General features: G+C 44.2%; 1 protein-coding gene across 2 annotated transcripts in view; it reads left to right on the top strand.

Annotated features, from left to right (window-relative positions):
• GRM4 (glutamate metabotropic receptor 4) overlaps window positions 1–19,304 on the top strand; it is a 238,660-nt gene that overhangs the window by 21,261 nt on the left and 198,095 nt on the right. For both annotated transcript variants that reach the window (XM_073666513.1, XM_073666514.1), the window contains exon 2: window positions 16,757–17,391. In XM_073666513.1, the coding sequence (XP_073522614.1) occupies window positions 16,900–17,391 (492 nt within the window). In that variant the 5' untranslated portion in view covers window positions 16,757–16,899. The remainder of the gene's footprint in view (window positions 1–16,756; window positions 17,392–19,304) is intronic.

The following is a 19,304-nucleotide window of genomic DNA, read 5'->3' as shown; positions in this document are numbered from 1 at the left end:
TTGTGACTGCCCCATATGCAGGACTTGTGACTGCCCCCCATGCAGGACTTGTGACTGCCCCATATGCAGGACTTGTGTCTGGCCCCCATGCAGGACTTGTGACTGCCCCATATGCAGGACTTGTGTCTGGCCCCCATGCAGGACTTGTGACTGCCCCCCATGCAGGACTTGTGACTGCCCCATATGCAGGACTTGTGTCTGGCCCCCATGCAGGACTTGTGTCTGGCCCCATATGCAGGACTTGTGTCTGGCCCCCATGCAGGACTTGTGACTGGCCCCTATGCAGGACTTGTGCCTGGCCCCCATGCAGGACTTGTGACTGCCCCCCATGCAGGACTTGTGACTGCCCCATATGCAGGACTTGTGACTGCCCCCCATGCAGGACTTGTGACTGCCCCATATGCAGGACTTGTGTCTCGCCCCCATGCAGGACTTGTGACTGCCCCATATGCAGGACTTGTGTCTGGCCCCCATGCAGGACTTGTGACTGCCCCCCATGCAGGACTTGTGACTGCCCCCCATGCAGGACTTGTGACTGTCACCCATGCAGGACTTGTGCCTGGCCCCCATGCAGGACTTGTGACTGACCCCTATGCAGGACTTGTGACTGCCCCCCATGTAGGACTTGTGTCTGGCCCCCATGCAGGACTTGTGTCTGGCCCCCATGCAGGACTTGTGACTGCCCCCCATGCAGGACTTGTGCCTGGCCCCCATGCAGGACTTGTGACTGCCCCCCATGCAGGACTTGTGACTGTCCCCCATGCAGGACTTGTGTGTGGCCCCCATGCAGGACTTGTGACTGCCCCCCATGCAGGACTTGTGTCTGCCCCCCATGCAGGACTTGTGCCTGGCCCCCATGCAGGACTTGTGCCTGGCCCCCATGCAGGACTTGTGACTGCCCCCCATGCAGGACTTGTGACTGCCCCCCATGCAGGACTTGTGTCTGCCCCCCATGCAGGACTTGTGCCTGGCCCCTATGCAGGACTTGTGTCTGGCCCCCATGCAGGACTTGTGTCTGCCCCCCATGCAGGACTTGTGACTGCCCCCCATGCAGAACTTGTGTCTGGCCCCCATGCAGGACTTATGACTGCCCCCCATGCAGGACTTGTGCCTGGCCCCCACGCAGGACTTGTGTCTGGCCCCCACGCAGGACTTGTGCCTGGCCCCCACGCAGGACTTGTGCTTGGCCCCCATGCAGGACTTGTGCCTGGCCCCCATGCAGGACTTGTGCCTGGCCCCCATGCAGGACTTGTGACTGCCCCCCATGCAGGACTTGTGTCTGCCCCCCATGCAGGACTTGTGCCTGGCCCCCACGCAGGACTTGTGTCTGGCCCCCACGCAGGACTTGTGCCTGGCCCCCACGCAGGACTTGTGCTTGGCCCCCATGCAGGACTTGTGCCTGGCCCCCATGCAGGACTTGTGCCTGGCCCCCATGCAGGACTTGTGACTGCCCCCCATGCAGGACTTGTGTCTGCCCCCCATGCAGGACTTGTGCCTGGCCCCCATGCAGGACTTGTGCCTGGCCCCCATGCAGGACTTGTGTCTGCCCCCCATGCAGGACTTGTGACTGCCCCCCATGCAGAACTTGTGTCTGGCCCCCATGCAGGACTTATGACTGCCCCCCATGCAGGACTTGTGCCTGGCCCCCACGCAGGACTTGTGTCTGGCCCCCACGCAGGACTTGTGCCTGGCCCCCACGCAGGACTTGTGCTTGGCCCCCATGCAGGACTTGTGCCTGGCCCCCATGCAGGACTTGTGCCTGGCCCCCATGCAGGACTTGTGTCTGGCTCCCATGCAGGACTTGTGTCTGGCCCCCATGCAGGACTTGTGACTGCCCCCCATGCAGGACTTGTGCCTGGCCCCCATGCAGGACTTGTGACTGGCCCCTATGCAGGACTTGTGACTGCCCCCCATGCAGGACTTGTGTCTGGCCCCCATGCAGGACTTGTGTCTGGCCCCCATGCAGGACTTGTGACTGCCCCCCATGCAGGACTTGTGCCTGGACCCCATGCAGGATTTGTGACTGGCCCCTATGCAGGACTTGTGACTGCCCCCCATGCAGGACTTGTGTCTGGCCCCCATGCAGGACTTGTGTCTGGCCCCCATGCAGGACTTGTGCCTGCCCCCGATGCAGGACTTGTGCCTGGCCCCCATGCAGGACTTGTGACTGGCCCCTATGCAGGACTTGTGACTGCCCCCCACGCAGGACTTGTGTCTGGCCCCCATGCAGGACTTGTGACTGCCCCCCATGCAGGACTTTTGTCTGGCCCCCATGCAGGACTTGTGTCTGGCCCCCATGCAGGACTTGTGACTGCCCCCCATGCAGGACTTGTGACTGCCCCATATGCAGGACTTGTGACTGCCCCCCATGCAGGACTTGTGACTGCCCCATATGCAGGACTTGTGTCTGGCCCCCATGCAGGACTTGTGACTGCCCCATATGCAGGACTTGTGTCTGGCCCCCATGCAGGACTTGTGACTGCCCCCCATGCAGGACTTGTGACTGCCCCATATGCAGGACTTGTGTCTGGCCCCCATGCAGGACTTGTGTCTGGCCCCATATGCAGGACTTGTGTCTGGCCCCCATGCAGGACTTGTGACTGGCCCCTATGCAGGACTTGTGCCTGGCCCCCATGCAGGACTTGTGACTGCCCCCCATGCAGGACTTGTGACTGCCCCATATGCAGGACTTGTGACTGCCCCCCATGCAGGACTTGTGACTGCCCCATATGCAGGACTTGTGTCTGGCCCCCATGCAGGACTTGTGACTGCCCCATATGCAGGACTTGTGTCTGGCCCCCATGCAGGACTTGTGACTGCCCCCCATGCAGGACTTGTGACTGCCCCATATGCAGGACTTGTGTCTGGCCCCCATGCAGGACTTGTGACTGCCCCATATGCAGGACTTGTGTCTGGCCCCCATGCAGGACTTGTGACTGGCCCCTATGCAGGACTTGTGCCTGGCCCCTACTCTCTCCCACCTGCGTATACACTGCACATTTACATGCATAATCACATTAGGCACACATGTATAAAATAATACATGCATTTAGACAAAAATATAGAATAGAAAACACATACATATACACAATGACATTTTGGTGCTGCACATGTTCAGATGACCAGGCAATTTTATTTGTTCATTCATTTATAGTATTAGCACCCCAAATGTATTTTTTTCATGCATGCTTCTCTATATGACGTCTTGCTTGTTTGCCAAACACATGAGTAAGCATTATATTTGTATTAACTTTTATGGATTTAATATAAATGAAGAACAGTCATGCCATTTGTTATGCCATTTACCGATCACTGTAAATACTGTATTACATGTACAGAGATACTAAATGCGTTAATGTTATTTTCTGCTTTGTGACATTTATTTAAAAAAAAATGTATTAATGGGATTTTTTCGTGTTTTAGATACATTTCTACAGCCACTCTGTGCATATTGTCACAATTCCCTTGTATTTCCAGCCTGAGTGGAAGGTTACATTGGCATACTAGTGGTAAATGTGCTGACTACATTCTGATCCGCTTCGCTCAATAGAATATTGAGAGTCTGGGCTCACTCACAGCAGCATATACATCAGACGAGTGTTATCTGGGACCAATGTTATTCAATGAGGCATTGCTGATGCACAATTGTTTTCACTGACAGAATCTGTCAGTGAAAATAATCACATTATGCTGCGATTTCACTTTGAAATCGGATGCCACTCACCTATTCAAGTCTATGGGTGTGTTGAAAAAATCTGACTGCACTCGGATGACATCTGAGTGCAGTCCAATTTCCGCTGACTCACACAATGGAGAAGATGGAGAAATTTTGTTCTCCATCCTCTCCTCACAACATGCTATGTTTCTCTCATCCAAGAGAGTTGGATCACAATATGCTGACACTCTTATCAAACTCGGATCAAAGTGTAATTAGCATAATTGACCCTATTCTCTCCAATGAGAGAATTTCCGTCCGTCTGACCATAGCATAATAATCTAGTTGGCACGTGATTGCAAGTATGCAAATTGCACATTGTAGTCAAGTGACCACCCACTCCTGCTGGGAATACAAGGAAATGCCCACACTGTGCACAAAGTGACTGCAGAAATTTGTCTTGGTGACCCCTAAACCAGAGCACATACACTATGTCCGCCTCTGAATTCACGCTCAGTATTGTACAAGTCAATTTCATAGAAGAATTTATACAATAACAAAATGGTGCTGAATGAGTGACATTAATTTCTATTAGTGGACATTGATCTTCGGGACAAGAAAAAGGAAATTTAACTTCTGGAACGGTAGCCTCTGGAATTTGTCATAGTTAATAAACTCAATAGAAATAAACTGAATGCATTGCACTTTTTGTGGCTTTCTGTAATGTCCCCAGCCAGTGCCTATATTGCATTCATGTTCATGGCACTGTCAGCTATTTCCTTCCAGATGTGAAGCATGGAGACCTCCCTTACCCACAGAATGCTATCACAGCACCTTTGTCTTGTCCTGAGTACTGTCAGGAGCTACACTGCCTCCGCCTGTAATCAGGGGCCACAGGGCACGAGCCTCAGCTGCCCCTCCCGCCTGCAAGGAGAAGAAATATTATCTGTAATGAGAGCCAGAGGGAGAAAGAAAAACAGAAGACAGATAATGAAAAGGGAAAGCTTGGTAATAATGGATCCAGGCAAAGGGGAGTAAAGGGGCCAGATTGAAATGAATATACCGTGTAACAAAATAGAAGCAGAAGAACTAAAGTCACGCACACAGCGAAAAAGTTGAAAAAGTTTGTCATTAAAGAGAACAATTCACGTAATCTGAATGGATGAGCTGAGAAGTCAGAAATGCTTATTATCATGTCCTAGTTGGCTTTACGTCTGCATTTGTTTTACTGTTTAATAGAGTTGTCTGCAGTCTACAAGCTCTTATAGGGCCTTTAGACATCAGAAATGGGGTTCCTCTGCTTGATAGACCCCTTTATGGTAAGAACAGGAGACACTAACAAGGAGTGGCTGTCTTTAGCCTAGCATATGCTAGCCATGAAATACATGGCATGTATGGACATGGCGCTCCTGTTGAAACAACCCCGTCAAGAAAGCCTTTGTTGTTATAAAAGTACTTTTCAATGGTTTCATCACTCAGTTATCTTCCATTAGTTTCTTGTACGGACATGTTAGAGATTAGTCTGGATCTAATGTATCAGTAATAGCAACTAATAAAAGCTCAGTTTTCTAATTCAGTTTGATGCTGTTTCTAGCATCCTGTGCCCTTAAAGGGAATCTGTCAGCAGGTTTTTGCTATGTAATCTAAAGACAGCATGAGGTAGGGGTTAAAATACTGATTACAGGGATGCCTCTCTTATCAAGCTCTCAGGCTTTGTTTGCTTACAATGATTGTTTTATCACCAGGAGCTTATCATTGCATATACAGAGACTGGTGTGGGTGGGGTTAGCTTTCTCAGCTCTGCTGCATTACTAAATCTAAAACCTCTGATTGTGTCAGAATCGCTGCACCCAGTAAACTAAGTTATACATCATGGGATTCAGGGTCTCTTTGCCTACATGATGCTGCTCTCAGAGAAGATAGCAAAACCCTGCTGACAATTACCTTTAAATAATAGCTTGCTTTTTTATTTACTATTTAGAAAAAGACAAACAATAGCCTACTTTCTATTAGATAAAGACAAAATGTGATGTCATAAGATTTCCTTATATTTTGTAGATTTAAAGGGGCATTTCCATCTACAAAATCTTATCCCAATATGTAGTAGGTGTAAAAGTGACCACTCATATAGTTACCATTAGTTAACTCTTAGTGGCCATAACCATGGTTACCTAAGCTACTCCAATGCCTTGCACATGGAGTAAGTGACATAGCTAATTAGAAGAACTATACTACATTTCTAATTGGATGTATTTGCTAATATTATTCTTATTCTTATTACACCTACTAAATATTGGGATAAGATCTTAGAGTTTATTTATTTCCCATAAATTTTTTTATTTACAGAGTTCATTTTATGGTAAACATGAATATGATTCTCCAGGTCAGTATGATTACGGAGATATCAAACATGAATCATTTTTGTTTCACTTAAGTTTTTTAAAAAAGTTCTGAAATTTGTAAGAAAAAAAGAATTGCTTGTGACGCCAGTTTCCAAGAGCCGTAATGTTTTTAATTTTCGAAGCCGATGTTTACATTGATATCATTTTTCATTTTGGGGTAGATACAATGGTTTGATCACCTCTTATTACATGTCTTTGTGTTGTTGCCGCAACCGAAAAAACGCAATTCTGGTGTTTTCATTTTTTTTCATTAAGCTGTTTATCAATCGGATCAGATTATTTTATATTTTGACAGAACAGATTTTTACGAATGCAGCGATACCAAATATGAGTATTTTTTATTTCTTCATTTTTAATGGGGTATGGGGGGTGGTTTGAACATTTACATTCTTTTATTTTGTAAAACATTTTATTTCACCTTAACTGCATTTGTTAGTCCCCTTAGGGGACTTGAACCTGTGATCATCTGACCACTTGTACTATACACAGCAATACCATAGTATTGTTATGTATAGCAAAAATAACGGTCTCCTACGCACACCAGCCACAGGCTGCCTTTCACAGATATACCGTCATGACAGGCACAGGGATTTTCAGCAGAGCCCTGGCTGTCATGGCAAACCATTGGCACCCCATGATCATGTCATGTGTGTGCCAATGGGCACATAGAGCAGCGGGCCCCCTTACTGGTGTGCTGTAAATGTTGCTGTCTCAGATTGACAGTGGCATTTGACAGGTTAACAACCGGCATGGGTTGGGGTCAAGCACACCTAATAAATTCATCATAATTTACACTACAAAAGTGGTGTAAATGACACCAGAATTATTTGCCAGCAACTGCCTAGTGTACATTTGTGGTACTGCCACATGGCAGTTGAAAGATACACCAACTTCATTAAGGAATCACGGCCTTACTGCCTGTATTTCCACATGAGGTTTAACATTGAATATTATTTTAATACAGTGCAAAAATAATCTGCTTCATTTAAGTGTTAGAAATCATAACATGCTACAGAAAGTTTTTGACATTTCATGAACTATGAAATATTTTTCAATTAACATTTATGTCCTTTAATAAATAAACATTTTACATTTGCTTGTATTCAGGGCCGGCTCCAGATCTTCGTGCGCCCCCTGCGAAAGAGTCTCATTGGCCCCTTTAGCACATATCACGATTCATGATGCACAGATACCGCAGAGAAATAAATATAGAGAGAGAGAGAGAGAGAGAGAGAGAGAGAGAGACAGTACAAGGACAAAGATTTCACTTCTTACATTACATGAGAGATTTCTATTCTAAATTCTACAATAGCTCAGAAACCGGCGAATCCTCACAGCGCACAGTGCAGACCGGACAGTATAGTCCTTCATACAGTATTATGAGCACCACATAGCCCTCTATACAGTATTATGGGCACCACATAGCCCTCTATACAGTATTATGGGCACCACATAGCCCTCTATACAGTATTATGGGCACCACATAGCCCTCTATACAGTATTATGGGCACCACATAGCCCTCTATACAGTATTATGGGCACCACATAGTCCTCCATACAGTATTATGGGCTCTATACAGTATTATGAGCAATACATAGCCCTCCATACAGTATTATGAGCACCACATAGTCCTCCATACAGTATCATGGGCAATACATAGCCCTCCATACAGTATTATAGGCACCACATAGCCCTCCATACAGTATTATGAGCACCACATAGCATAGTCCTCCATACAGCATTATGGGCCCCATATATTGCTCCATACAGAATAATGGACCCCATATAATGCTCCATACCGAATACTGGCCCCCATATAATGCTCTATACAGAATAATGGCCCCCATATAATACTCCATTCAGAATACTGGCCCCCATAAAATGCTTCATACAGAATACTGGCCCCCATATAATGCTCCATACAGAATACTGCCCCCCATATAATGCTCCACACAGAATACTGCCCCCCAAATAATGCAGCATAAACAATACTGCCTGGCCCCATATAATTCTCCATGCAGGTTGGGCCCCATATAATGCTCCATGCAGGTTGAGCCCCATATAATGCCTCATGCAGGCTGGGACCCATATAATGCCCCATGCAGGCTGGGCCCCATATAATACCCAATGCCTCCTTGGTTCCATATAATTCCCCATGCCTCCTGGGCCCCATATAATGCCCCATGCCTCCTGGGCCCCATATATTGCCCCATGCCTCCTGGACCCCCTATAATGCCTCATGCAGGCTGGGCCCCAAATAATGCCCCATGCCTCCTGGGCCTAATATAATGCCCAATGCCTTCTGGGCCCCATATAACGCCCTGTGCCTCCTGGGCCCCATATAATGCCTCATGCCTCCTGGGCCCCATATATTGCCCCATACCTCCTGGGCCCCATATAATACCTCATGCAGGCTTGGGCCCAAATAATGCCCCATGCCTCCTAGGCCCCATATAATGCCCCATGCCTCCTGGGCCCCATATAATGCCCCATGCGTCCTGGGCCACATATAATGCCCCATGCTTCCTGGGCCCCATATAATGCCCTATGCCTCCTGGGCCCCATATAATGCCCCATGCCTCGTGGGCCCCATATAATGCCCCATGCCTCCATACATAAAAAAAATAACAAAATCAAATACTCACCTCACCTGCTGCCGCTGCTCTGCTCCGGACTCTTCAGCGCCGCTGTCTTCTCGCTCTCTGCTGCACTGTGACTGCTCAGCAGAGGGCGCGGTGGAAAGACATCATCGTGCCCTCTGACCTGAGATGTCACAGTCAGGAGACGAGGAAGACGCTGGAGCTGCTGAGGCACGGGGAGAGGTAAGTATTGTGCCGGGGCCCTGAGAAAGCGGGAAGGTGGCCCACTCACGGGCGCTGGCATCGGACTCCTCCACTTACAGGCCCCATAGCGCTACTTGGTGTCTGACGGCGAGTGGGCCCCCCTGCCTGCTCAGGGCCTCGGCACTTGCCCGGTTGCGCCGGGTGCTGACGCCGGGCCTGCTAATATTCATGAAGCTCATAAAGTTATAAAATAAATAGCCAATGTAAAATTACAATTTCTTTGAAATTTGATATCATTAAAAGGAATCTGTCAGTAGGATAAACCCTCCTAAGCCTTCTATATTAGCATGTAGGTCAAAGGAAGCTGAATAAAATGATACCTTGATATCTTATATCCGATGTATTATTGCAGAGAAATTCATGTTTTTCTTATACAGTACAGACCAAAAGTTTGGACTCACCTTCTCATTTAAAGATTTTTCTGTATTTTCATCACTATGAAAATTGTACATTCACACTGAAGCAAAACCTACAAAAAGACAAAAAATATATCTCATACCCTACCATCATTATATATAAATGTAAAGCAAAGTTGCATATGAAATATAGGGTACTTAGTGAACTATTTTTGATCAAAAAAAGTATACAAGCCGTCCCACCAGCGACAAGGTGACCCTAAATTGGGACAGTCACTGTCTATATTAAAAACCTTACTGTATATCAAAGTTGAAGTAATGCATATAAAAGGGTAGACAAATAGAACCGGGTCCCAATATCAGACCACCCAAGCCCGTGGTAAGCTACATATATACTAACCAGCTCAACAAGGGGAATGCCATACCCCTAATTTGCACAAAATGCAAACAAGACAAAAAACCAAGCAATGTGAACTGAGGTCTAAGATGGTACACATGCAAGAAATAGGAGCATGTTCACACTAGCAAAAAAATGCAAAACCTACAAAAGACAAAAAATATATCCCATACCCTACCATCATTATATATAAATGTAAAGCAAAGTTGCATATGAAATATAGGGTACTTAGTGAACTATTTTTGATCAAAAAAAGTATACAAGCCGTCCCACCAGTGACAAGGTGACCCTAAATTGGGACGGTCCTACACTGTCTATATTAAAAACCTTACTGTATATCAAAGTTGAAGTAATGCATATAAAAGGGTAGACAAATAGAACCGGGTCCCAATATCAGACCACCCAAGCCCGTGGTAAGCTACATATATACTAACCAGCTCAACAAGGGGGATGCCACACCCCTAATTTGCACCGAATGCAAACAAGACAAAAAACCAAGCAATGTGAACTCATCAAGAGAATGGCAAGAGTGTGCAAAGCAGTCATCAAAGCAAAAGGTGGCTACTTTGAAGAACCTAGAATATAAGACATATTTTCAGTTGTTTCACACGTTTTTGTTAAGTGTATAATTTCACATGTGTTAATTCATAGTTTTGATGCCTTCAGCGTGAATGTACAATTTTCATAGTCATGAAAATACAGAAAAATCTTTAAATGAGAAGGTGTGTCCAAACTTTTGGTCTGTACTGTATGTAAATGACCTCTTCAAGGCTATGAGCCGGACTCTGATCTGCATTAGAATCTGCCTCCAGAGCTTATTATATATATAAAGGGAGTTACCAGTGTGATGTGTAATGGCCGTTCTCTGCTCTCCTTATCTCACTGCAGAGCTGTGTGTGATTATAACTGACACATCTGCAGGTTCCTCTCAGCTTCAGCTTCCGACCTGCTAGAGCTGCAGCAAATGTGTTTGTAAGGAGTCAAAATTCAGTTCTACTGTTCTGTGTTGGTTACATATCTCACATGGGTAACTCCTGCTTCATGTATAATAATCCTTGGTAGCAAATTCTTATGCAGATCAGTGTACAGCCCATAGCCTGGAACTGCTCAGTTACTTATAACAAAAATGTTTATATCTCTGGTATAAGACATCTGATCGCAGATATCAAGGAATCATTTTATTCAACTTCCTATGACCGACATGCCCATATAGATGGCTTAGCAGGGTTGATCCTACTGCTGGATTCCCTTTAAAGGATATGTAATTTCCGTTATTGTTTTAGTTATTTTGTAAGGAGATGGATATACTGTCCACGTTCCTTCTTGAAGAAACAAGTATAATGTGTGATGTAATGTGAACTGTGATGTATAATGGGAGTTGTGATATGCGTTTAAGGTGTTAATGAATTGATAACGTGTGAAGTTTGACAGTAGTGATAGTGAGAGTTAATGTTTAGGATTTGCCCAGAGTGGGAGGGGTTAGGTTGAAGGGAAAGTGACAATTTCCTGTAGAAAGACACATAGGGCCTGCAGTGCATAGAAAGAGGACCTAAGGTCCATTGTGAGCAGTGATGCATTCTGGGGTGTCCCTGAGGTGAGAGGAGACCCAAAAGCAAGAGATAGCGATATCCAGATCAGAAGTTACTAAGAGATGGGTCCTGGGAGAGGATGCCTAGCAGAAAGGGCCAGAGCTTATAGCTCTTGAAGATAATGGGCCTAAACAGGACTGAGTATGATAGACGAGCAAAATGACCTGGGTGGGAGTTCCAGGGCTTAATTATTAGTAGACTGGCTATATTGGTATCCTTAACGGAAAGAAAATGCCGATCCGCGTGTTGGACAAAGAACTCTTGCTAAACAGGACGAAGGTAGTCATCCGAAATGCGCGTTGGGGTGGGCGCCAAACTGTTTGTTCTATCGTGCAAGGTAATTTGATATTCTTTGCCATTCTTTGCCTATACTTTATACCTGATTTATGTGTACCTGATTTATGGCTACCTGATTTTGGTGTAGTGTATATCACCAGGCTGACTGTATTAAAATTGGTCTGAGATGAGTGACTCTTTTGCACCAGTTGACTATTTTTTCAATTACTTTGTCCTCACAGCTATCTTAGCCCCATATTTAGGTGGGGAGCATTCATTTTATTTAATAAAGAACAGTGAGTTGACTACTTTTTCAATTACATTGTCCTCACACATTCTGTACAGTGTTTCCCCCTCTCTTTTATTATTATCTCTTATATTGTTTTTAATACACAACCATTTACAAGTGTACCATATCATGTGAGTTGACTACTCAGCCAATTACATTGTCCTCACTTTAGTCAGCAAGCATTGTACCATAGTTATCTCTCTTGATGTACATATTCATTGTTATCATATGTTATGTCTGTTGGAGTAATAATACAAATTGGGTATTAATAACTTAAGTGAAGTTAAGTGAATTAAGTGAACTTTGTGCTTTGTGTATATATAGTTTGTATGTAAAAATTTATTTGTATCATTGACTATTATATAGGTTTTGCTTCTAGGCATTATACATGTCCACTTATTACCATATCCATTTGGTATTTTTGCAGGTTTTTGTACATGTTTGTATGATTCATTTTATTTATTTTAACATTGTGTGTGTGCCTGTCTCTTTCAGCCACCACATACCCACTTGTATATTTCAATAAAGGTTATTTGATATTTTCATCATATTCTGATCCTATGACCCTTGTTTTTGGAGTCCTCTTTGTTGGACTTTTTGCTAAGCAGGACAGTAGGGTGAAGCTGGGTTGTGGTGAAGTAGAGAGAAATAGAGGACAAGTAGAGAGAGTAAAGAGGAAAGGTGAAGATAGAGAGGAATAGAGAAAAGAAGGAAGCAAACTGTGTGGAAAATGCTTCGAGTTGTAAATGAAACGTTTAAAAGACTGTGTACCCGCTATCTCTTGTATATGTTCCCTACCAAGTTTCTGTTCAGTAAAAAGTTTATGTTTGACTGGTGGTCTTCCTCATTGCATTGTAAAACATCTGGTCCTGGCAAACCAGCAACATTGGTTATGTGCGTCCTGCATGGGCGTAACGCCCTCACATCACAAGTCCATATGACTCGCCCCCTGGGCCGTAGGGCACTCGGAGCCGGGCAATAAGGAGACGATGGGGAGGTAGTAATGGCAGCCCGATTCCGTGGCTCAGGGTGGTCAGACCAGTGGTAGTCTGCTACGTGCTGTTGACAATGTCCGACTACGCCACCCGTGGATTGCGGTTATTAGGAACCGCCGCTGCAAGGCAGTCCCCTGAGGTTGTTGGTATGCGCTGCTGAGATTGTATAACTCCCCACGGGAAGAGTGTAACCCCAGGGCAGTGCAGTGGATGGTGGGGGTGATGGTGTAGGGCGTCCCAGTGCCGTTAGTGCCTGAAGAGCGAAAGAGTACACAGACAACGTACTACAGTCCAATGCCTTTTACTCACAGTTCAGATTCTCCGGGTCACTTCTGTACAGGTAGTGACCACCCAAGCAGTGCGGTGTCCACCAGGTGAGGGGCTCGGTCAACCCCCAGGCAGTTCAGGAGCATGGCCCAGGACCCCCTTCTATCCTTTCTCTGGCCTGCCTCACCAGTGACCCACTTTTGTCCAGCTGCCGCAAACTTGTGCGGGTAAACGTGGATCCCGTTCCCCGCTGTTCTATATTGTGCCTTCCTAGCAGGTTTAATGAGGTGTCGCACCAATAAATGATCACGACTTCTGGTCTTTGGCTGAGGGTTGTTTCTCCTCCACCAACTTGGGATCCGGTACCCTTAATCTGCCTGACCCTTCACCCTGTATTCTCGTGGGTTCTTAGGGTCCCTTCTGCCTTCTTGTTCCTGATCCCTTCTGTTCTTCTCTTTCTCTTTCCCTGCTGTTCCTTGCTGTTTCTGTTCCTTTCCGTTCTTGTTCCTTTCTGTTCTCGGCCTTCACCCTAGGCCTGCCTCATGGAGCTGGGCCCAGACTGAGCCACAGCTCCCTGTCAGCCCACTCTGGCTGAACTTCTTCTCTCACTGACTAGACAAGACCCAGAACTAAGATGGTGCCCACCTTATATACCTTCCCCTAGAACATGAGCCCAGGTGACCAGCAACCAATGGGCTCCTTCCTATGCTCAGGACCCAACCCCTATCTGCTCCTACATCACTAGGTATTCCTCCCCCCTCCCCACTCCAGCCAGGGACATGGTCTGTCGTGCCTGCACTTCTGTCTAATGGGAGCACCGTTGAGCTGTCCCTCGGAAATGGGGTGAGTGTGCTGTATGCAGCTAACTGAACCCTGGTCCATACTCCATCCTTACCTGGGAGTGGAATACCACACCTCTGGCAGAGGTGCAATACCCCTGTAGCGGCCGAACCCTCGGGGCGCTACACATACACCCAGCCAGGACCCCCACTTTCATGTAACATGCTGAGGCGCAGTACACAAGTACCTCGCCCATGGCTAATGCCCCATGCCACGTTACAATTTTGTATTTATAATTGCATTAATGATTAAATGTATAAATTTCATGTAACCTGTTAATTATGTTATACTTATTTGCAGTAGTTCTGCTAGTTTAGCTACGGAGTATGAGAATATTAGAATATTCTCTGTGAATTTTCTATGGATAACCTATTTTTCACAATTACAGATAGTATATAATGTTCACAAGCCTGTTAGCTTCCTCAGTTTGGAAACAAGAAACCCGTATAGATTATTATTTAAAGCTGCATTATACTGCCTTCACACCTCATTTTGCAATTTCCAGAGGAGGTAACTATGTAGATTCTTTCCTGACATTTACCACTAATGGATTTCATTGTATAGGCATACGGTTTCACCTGTTGCCCCTAGTATTTGTATGGAATACCGCAGCAAACTACAACATTTCATATAGCAGAAGTGTATAATAACACATATTGTTCTGAAGGCGGCCAAAAGGAGACTCTTTTGACCTTTAATCCACCAAGACACCTGGATAGGAGGTCAGTCCAACCTTGAAATTCATTATATGTTCTTATTGGAATAAATATTTGAATGTTATTGAACATACCTAGACTTGGTTTTATTTGGAGTGACAACGCCCAGTAATAACTCTTGGTGCATTGGAAACCTTTGCAAAATCTTTTTATGTTTGGAATTCCTCTGGGGGTCTAAGGGGTAAAGCTTTTATGGAATAGAGAGCACAAGTTGCCAAAAGGAGGCTTATAGGCCATGCAATGCTCCCCTGAAAAATTAAATATATAAGTACACTCTTCACAGAGAAAGAGACTAGGGACTCTAGTGATGCAAATAGCCTTTTCAGAGAGACTCTAGGGCCAACTCTAGAGTGAAAGATACTTTCATAGATCCCTGTTTTTTTTAAATAAAACAAGTTGCCCCCTCGCCCTAACAGATTGTCATCCCATTGATTGAAAACCTCAGACTCCAATTTCACAATCAGATTATCTGTTAAACCTAAACGCTCACATAATTTTCCACTCACAGACATGTAAGATTGTATAATTTTCTTAAAAAAAAAAATTGACAAAGTCTAATATTTTTTACTCATTTGTTTAATTTGGTTATTTTTATCTACTTTTAGAACTTGTGTGAAAATCTGATGTAGTTTTAGGTCAAATTTATCAATAAATATGCTGAATTCTGAATAGTTTTGTGATGCTGAGTCACTTCTCACGGACAAGCCATGATGCGGAGTCAAGGAGTCTGAGGTCAAAAGCCAGGAGAGTATGTCAAAGACAAAGGAATAAGACAAACAGATAGTCAGAGGCAAAGTCAGTGGTCAGGTAACTAAGGTTAGAATGCGTCAAAGGCAAAAAGGATAATACAAACGAGTAGTAAATAGGCAAATCCAAGATCTGGCAACAAAGATCAGAAAATCAGAACACAGAGCACAGAGCAAACAGACCACAGAGCAAGGCTAAAATTGGCAATGTTCTGCTCATTGACAGCCAGCTAAATAGCCAGGTGATCATACTGAATGGGTGACACCTGGAGGAAACCCCACAGGCCCGGCCAGATTGGACAGCTGGGCTGTCATTCACAATACTGACAGCCCAGCATTCACCCTGCCTCAGATTGGATGACTGGACTGTTACTCACAATACTGACAGCCCAGCATACCCTTGATCCTATAGCATGGCTGAACTGTCACTCACAGCGTCCTTAGGACACCGTAAGTGGTGGAATCGTGACAGGTTTACAAACTTTCAAACCCCAATTTATCATCTACTCAGTAAGAATTGATGTCTGATTGGGGTGTACGCTATATTAGATTTATTGTTTTTTTTATCTCCCTTTACTTATTCATGAGGCTTTATGTATATTACAGGTACTGATGAACGGCATATCATTTTGGCGTATTTTATAATTGACTTTAGCCAAGTCATCATGTTGTGGTTCAGATTGTTTTTCTTATGTTAAATTGTCTGTGATTTTAACTTTGTGTGTATTTTAATCATGTCTGCCTATTATTCATAAATAAGGATTATTGATTTACCAGGCCCAGGATTCCATTGGTTATTGGTTTTGTGGTGTTATAGTTTGGAAGCACCATGTAAATTTTTAGTTTTATTATGACCATGTCGTGCAGTAGCAACAACTACAATATATCTTCTGTATATGGTAAAATATAACTTTTAGGCTATTGTTTGGAAAAGTCAATAAAAGCTTATTTATTGGGATGACTCAAAACCCATTTAGCAGCAGTTGGCAGTACATAACTATAAATCAACATTTTCAGTATTCATCTGTTTACATTATGAGATGGTTAATAACATAGGATGAGTGAAATATATACTCGTGCCACTTTATGGGCAGAACAGTACACTTATTCCCCTTACTAATGCTTGATTGCTGATAGATATGCCTTACCATAAGATCCTAATGTATTTCTTTCATATTGTCACATGAAATATTAAATAAGTCCGATATATTGGTAGAATAATTATTAATATTAAACAAGAAAGGGAAAACCCAACACAATGGAACACATAAAAATCCACATTGAAATAAGATAAACTATTTATCTGACATGCATCTGAAATTAAACGTTTTATGGAATTATGACTTTTTAATATATCTATATTTTACATCATCTTTTCTTTCAGAATATCTGATGCCTCATGATCAATAACTGCATAACATCATGGCCTCAGCATCTTAAATCATCAAACAGACCACTGGACAAATTCACTTTGGATTGGAATCCGAAAGAGAAAGTACACTTTTTGGTTTACCAAAATCCTGCATTATGGATATGCCAAAGGTTACAGTAATGGTATGCACGTTGGTACTTCTAGGTTCATGGACTTGTTGGTCCAAACCAAAAGGTTCACCACATATGAATTCTGTAAGGATAGATGGCGACCTCATTTTAGGAGGTCTTTTTCCTGTCCATGGAAGAGGAAGTGATGGCAGAGCATGTGGCGAACTTAAGAAAGAGAAGGGAATACATCGTTTAGAAGCTATGCTGTATGCCCTTGATCGTATCAATGCTGACCCCGACCTTTTGCCCAATATTACCTTGGGTGCAAGAATTCTGGATACCTGTTCTCGAGATACACATGCTCTAGAGCAATCTCTGAGCTTTGTCCAGCCGCTTATAGACAAGGATAGGGCAGAAGTTAGGTGTCTTAGTGGTGGAAACCCTATAATTGCTCAACCGGAGAGGGTGGTTGGAGTTATAGGAGCATCTTCTAGCTCTGTCTCCATCATGGTGGCCAACATATTGAGACTTTTTAAGGTAAGTACATTTTTAATTCATGATTTTTGATTTAAGGAAGAGCTTTTGTTGACAAACTTGTATTTTTTTATGGATGTTTAGCTACATCTAAGGTGATTGACATGTCATTTTATAAATGAAATTAACTGATATTTCTACAAAGGTTTCCAATCAATAACCTATATATTATCCATGTTGTAAAGATTCTTAAAATCGAAAAAATACATTCAGACGCTCATAACCTAAAATACATAGCTTTCATTGTTATGTCATTGAAACTTGATTTCTGCAAAAATTAAATATCATAATAGACCAATATTCTTACTATAGTTAAAGAAGTGTCTTTTTTTAATAAAGGTAAAAATATATAAATATTATATAAGTGCTATAATATAGTATATTATAAGTTATATGTAAGTATTACAGGTCATCCTCAGTAAATACTGTATTTTTCGGATTATAAGACGCACCTTTTCCCCACCCAAATTTGGGAGGAAAAAGGTGGTGCATCTTATAATGCGAAGTTATGGTATTTTACCGGGGAACGTCGTCGGTGGAGCGGTTTCACAGATACAGGAGGTTGGCGACGGCTGCAGCAGGAGTCGAGCGATGCTCCTCTCAGAAGGGTCGCTGGTTCAGGAGGACTGAGACGGTGGCAGCGGCAGGAGTGGGGCGATGCTGCGGGCCCGCAGCATCGCCCCACTCCCGCCGCTGCCACCGCCCCAGTCCTCCTGTACCAGCGACCCTTCTGAGAGGAGCAGCGACCCTTCTGAGAGGAGCATCGACCCACACCTGCCGCAGTTGCCGCCAACCTCTTGAAGCAGTGATCCTGGCTCCTGTGAAACCCCTTCCACTGCTGCCGCCCCCCAGGTAAAACAGATTATAAGGTGCACCATTTTATTTAAAAAAACATTTTTTCATTTTCCACCCAAACTTTTGGGTGCGTCTCATAATCCGCAAAATACGGTATATAAGTATTACAGGTCCTCCTCAGTATTATAAGTAATAAGTTAAAGTTCCTTCTCAGTATGATAAGTAATATATAGGTATTGCAGGTCCTCCTCAGTAAATATATAAGTATTACAAGTCCTCCCCATGCACTTAAATGGAATATGTCAGCAGGTTTTTGTAATGTAATCTGACAGCAGCATTAGGTAGGGACAGAGACCCTAACTCCAGTGATGTATTACTTAGTTTGCTGGGTGAATCAGTTATGATAGAATCAGAGTTTTCTCTGTTGCAGTTCTAGCTGAGATTGGATATTCAACGTGTATAACCCCACCATACCACTGATAAGCAGTTTTCTGTGTACATTGTATCGTAAAGAGCTAGAAAGGAGGAAAAAGAAGCGCAGTAGGGTCTTATACGGTTGGAATTTTTAAAAGAAATATAACCTGGTTAGGTTGTGATCACACAGCCCACCAATCAATATTTGGTGTAACCACCTTTTACATTCAAAACTGCATTAATTTTTCTATGTACACTTGCACAAAATTTTTGAATGAACTCGGCATGGAGGTTGTGCCAAACATCTAGGAAAACTAAAAACAGGTCTCCTGTGGATGTAAGCTTGTGCAAATCCTACTGTCTCTTCATATAATACTAGACAGACTCAATGATGTTGACATCAGGAGGGAGGGAAATATTATCACTCCCAATAAATTTTGTTCTTCTTTACACTGAAGATAGTTCTTAAAGACTGGGGCTGTTGTCCTGCGGCAGAATAAATTTGGAGCCTATCAGATGTCTCCCTGATGCTTTTGCTTGATGGGTTAGTGTCTGTGACGCACCCCTGGGCCTGTGTCGCGCAGCGTTGCGCACGCGGGAGCTTACCCGGAGCCGGATCTGTTGAGGGTTGTAGTCTCGTGGCGGTGACCCGGTCCGTGCCCAGGGAGTCAGACTAAGTGGCGCTGTATTAGCGGTAGATGTTGGAC

The sequence above is a fragment of the Phyllobates terribilis genome, unplaced genomic scaffold (assembly GCF_046119375.1).
Source record: "Phyllobates terribilis strain yellow unplaced genomic scaffold, ASM4611937v1 Scaffold_2__4_contigs__length_985480577, whole genome shotgun sequence".
Taxonomy (NCBI): domain Eukaryota; kingdom Metazoa; phylum Chordata; class Amphibia; order Anura; family Dendrobatidae; genus Phyllobates; species Phyllobates terribilis.
Note: the sequence above shows the minus strand (reverse complement) of the source record. Positions and strands in the feature narration are given on the sequence as shown.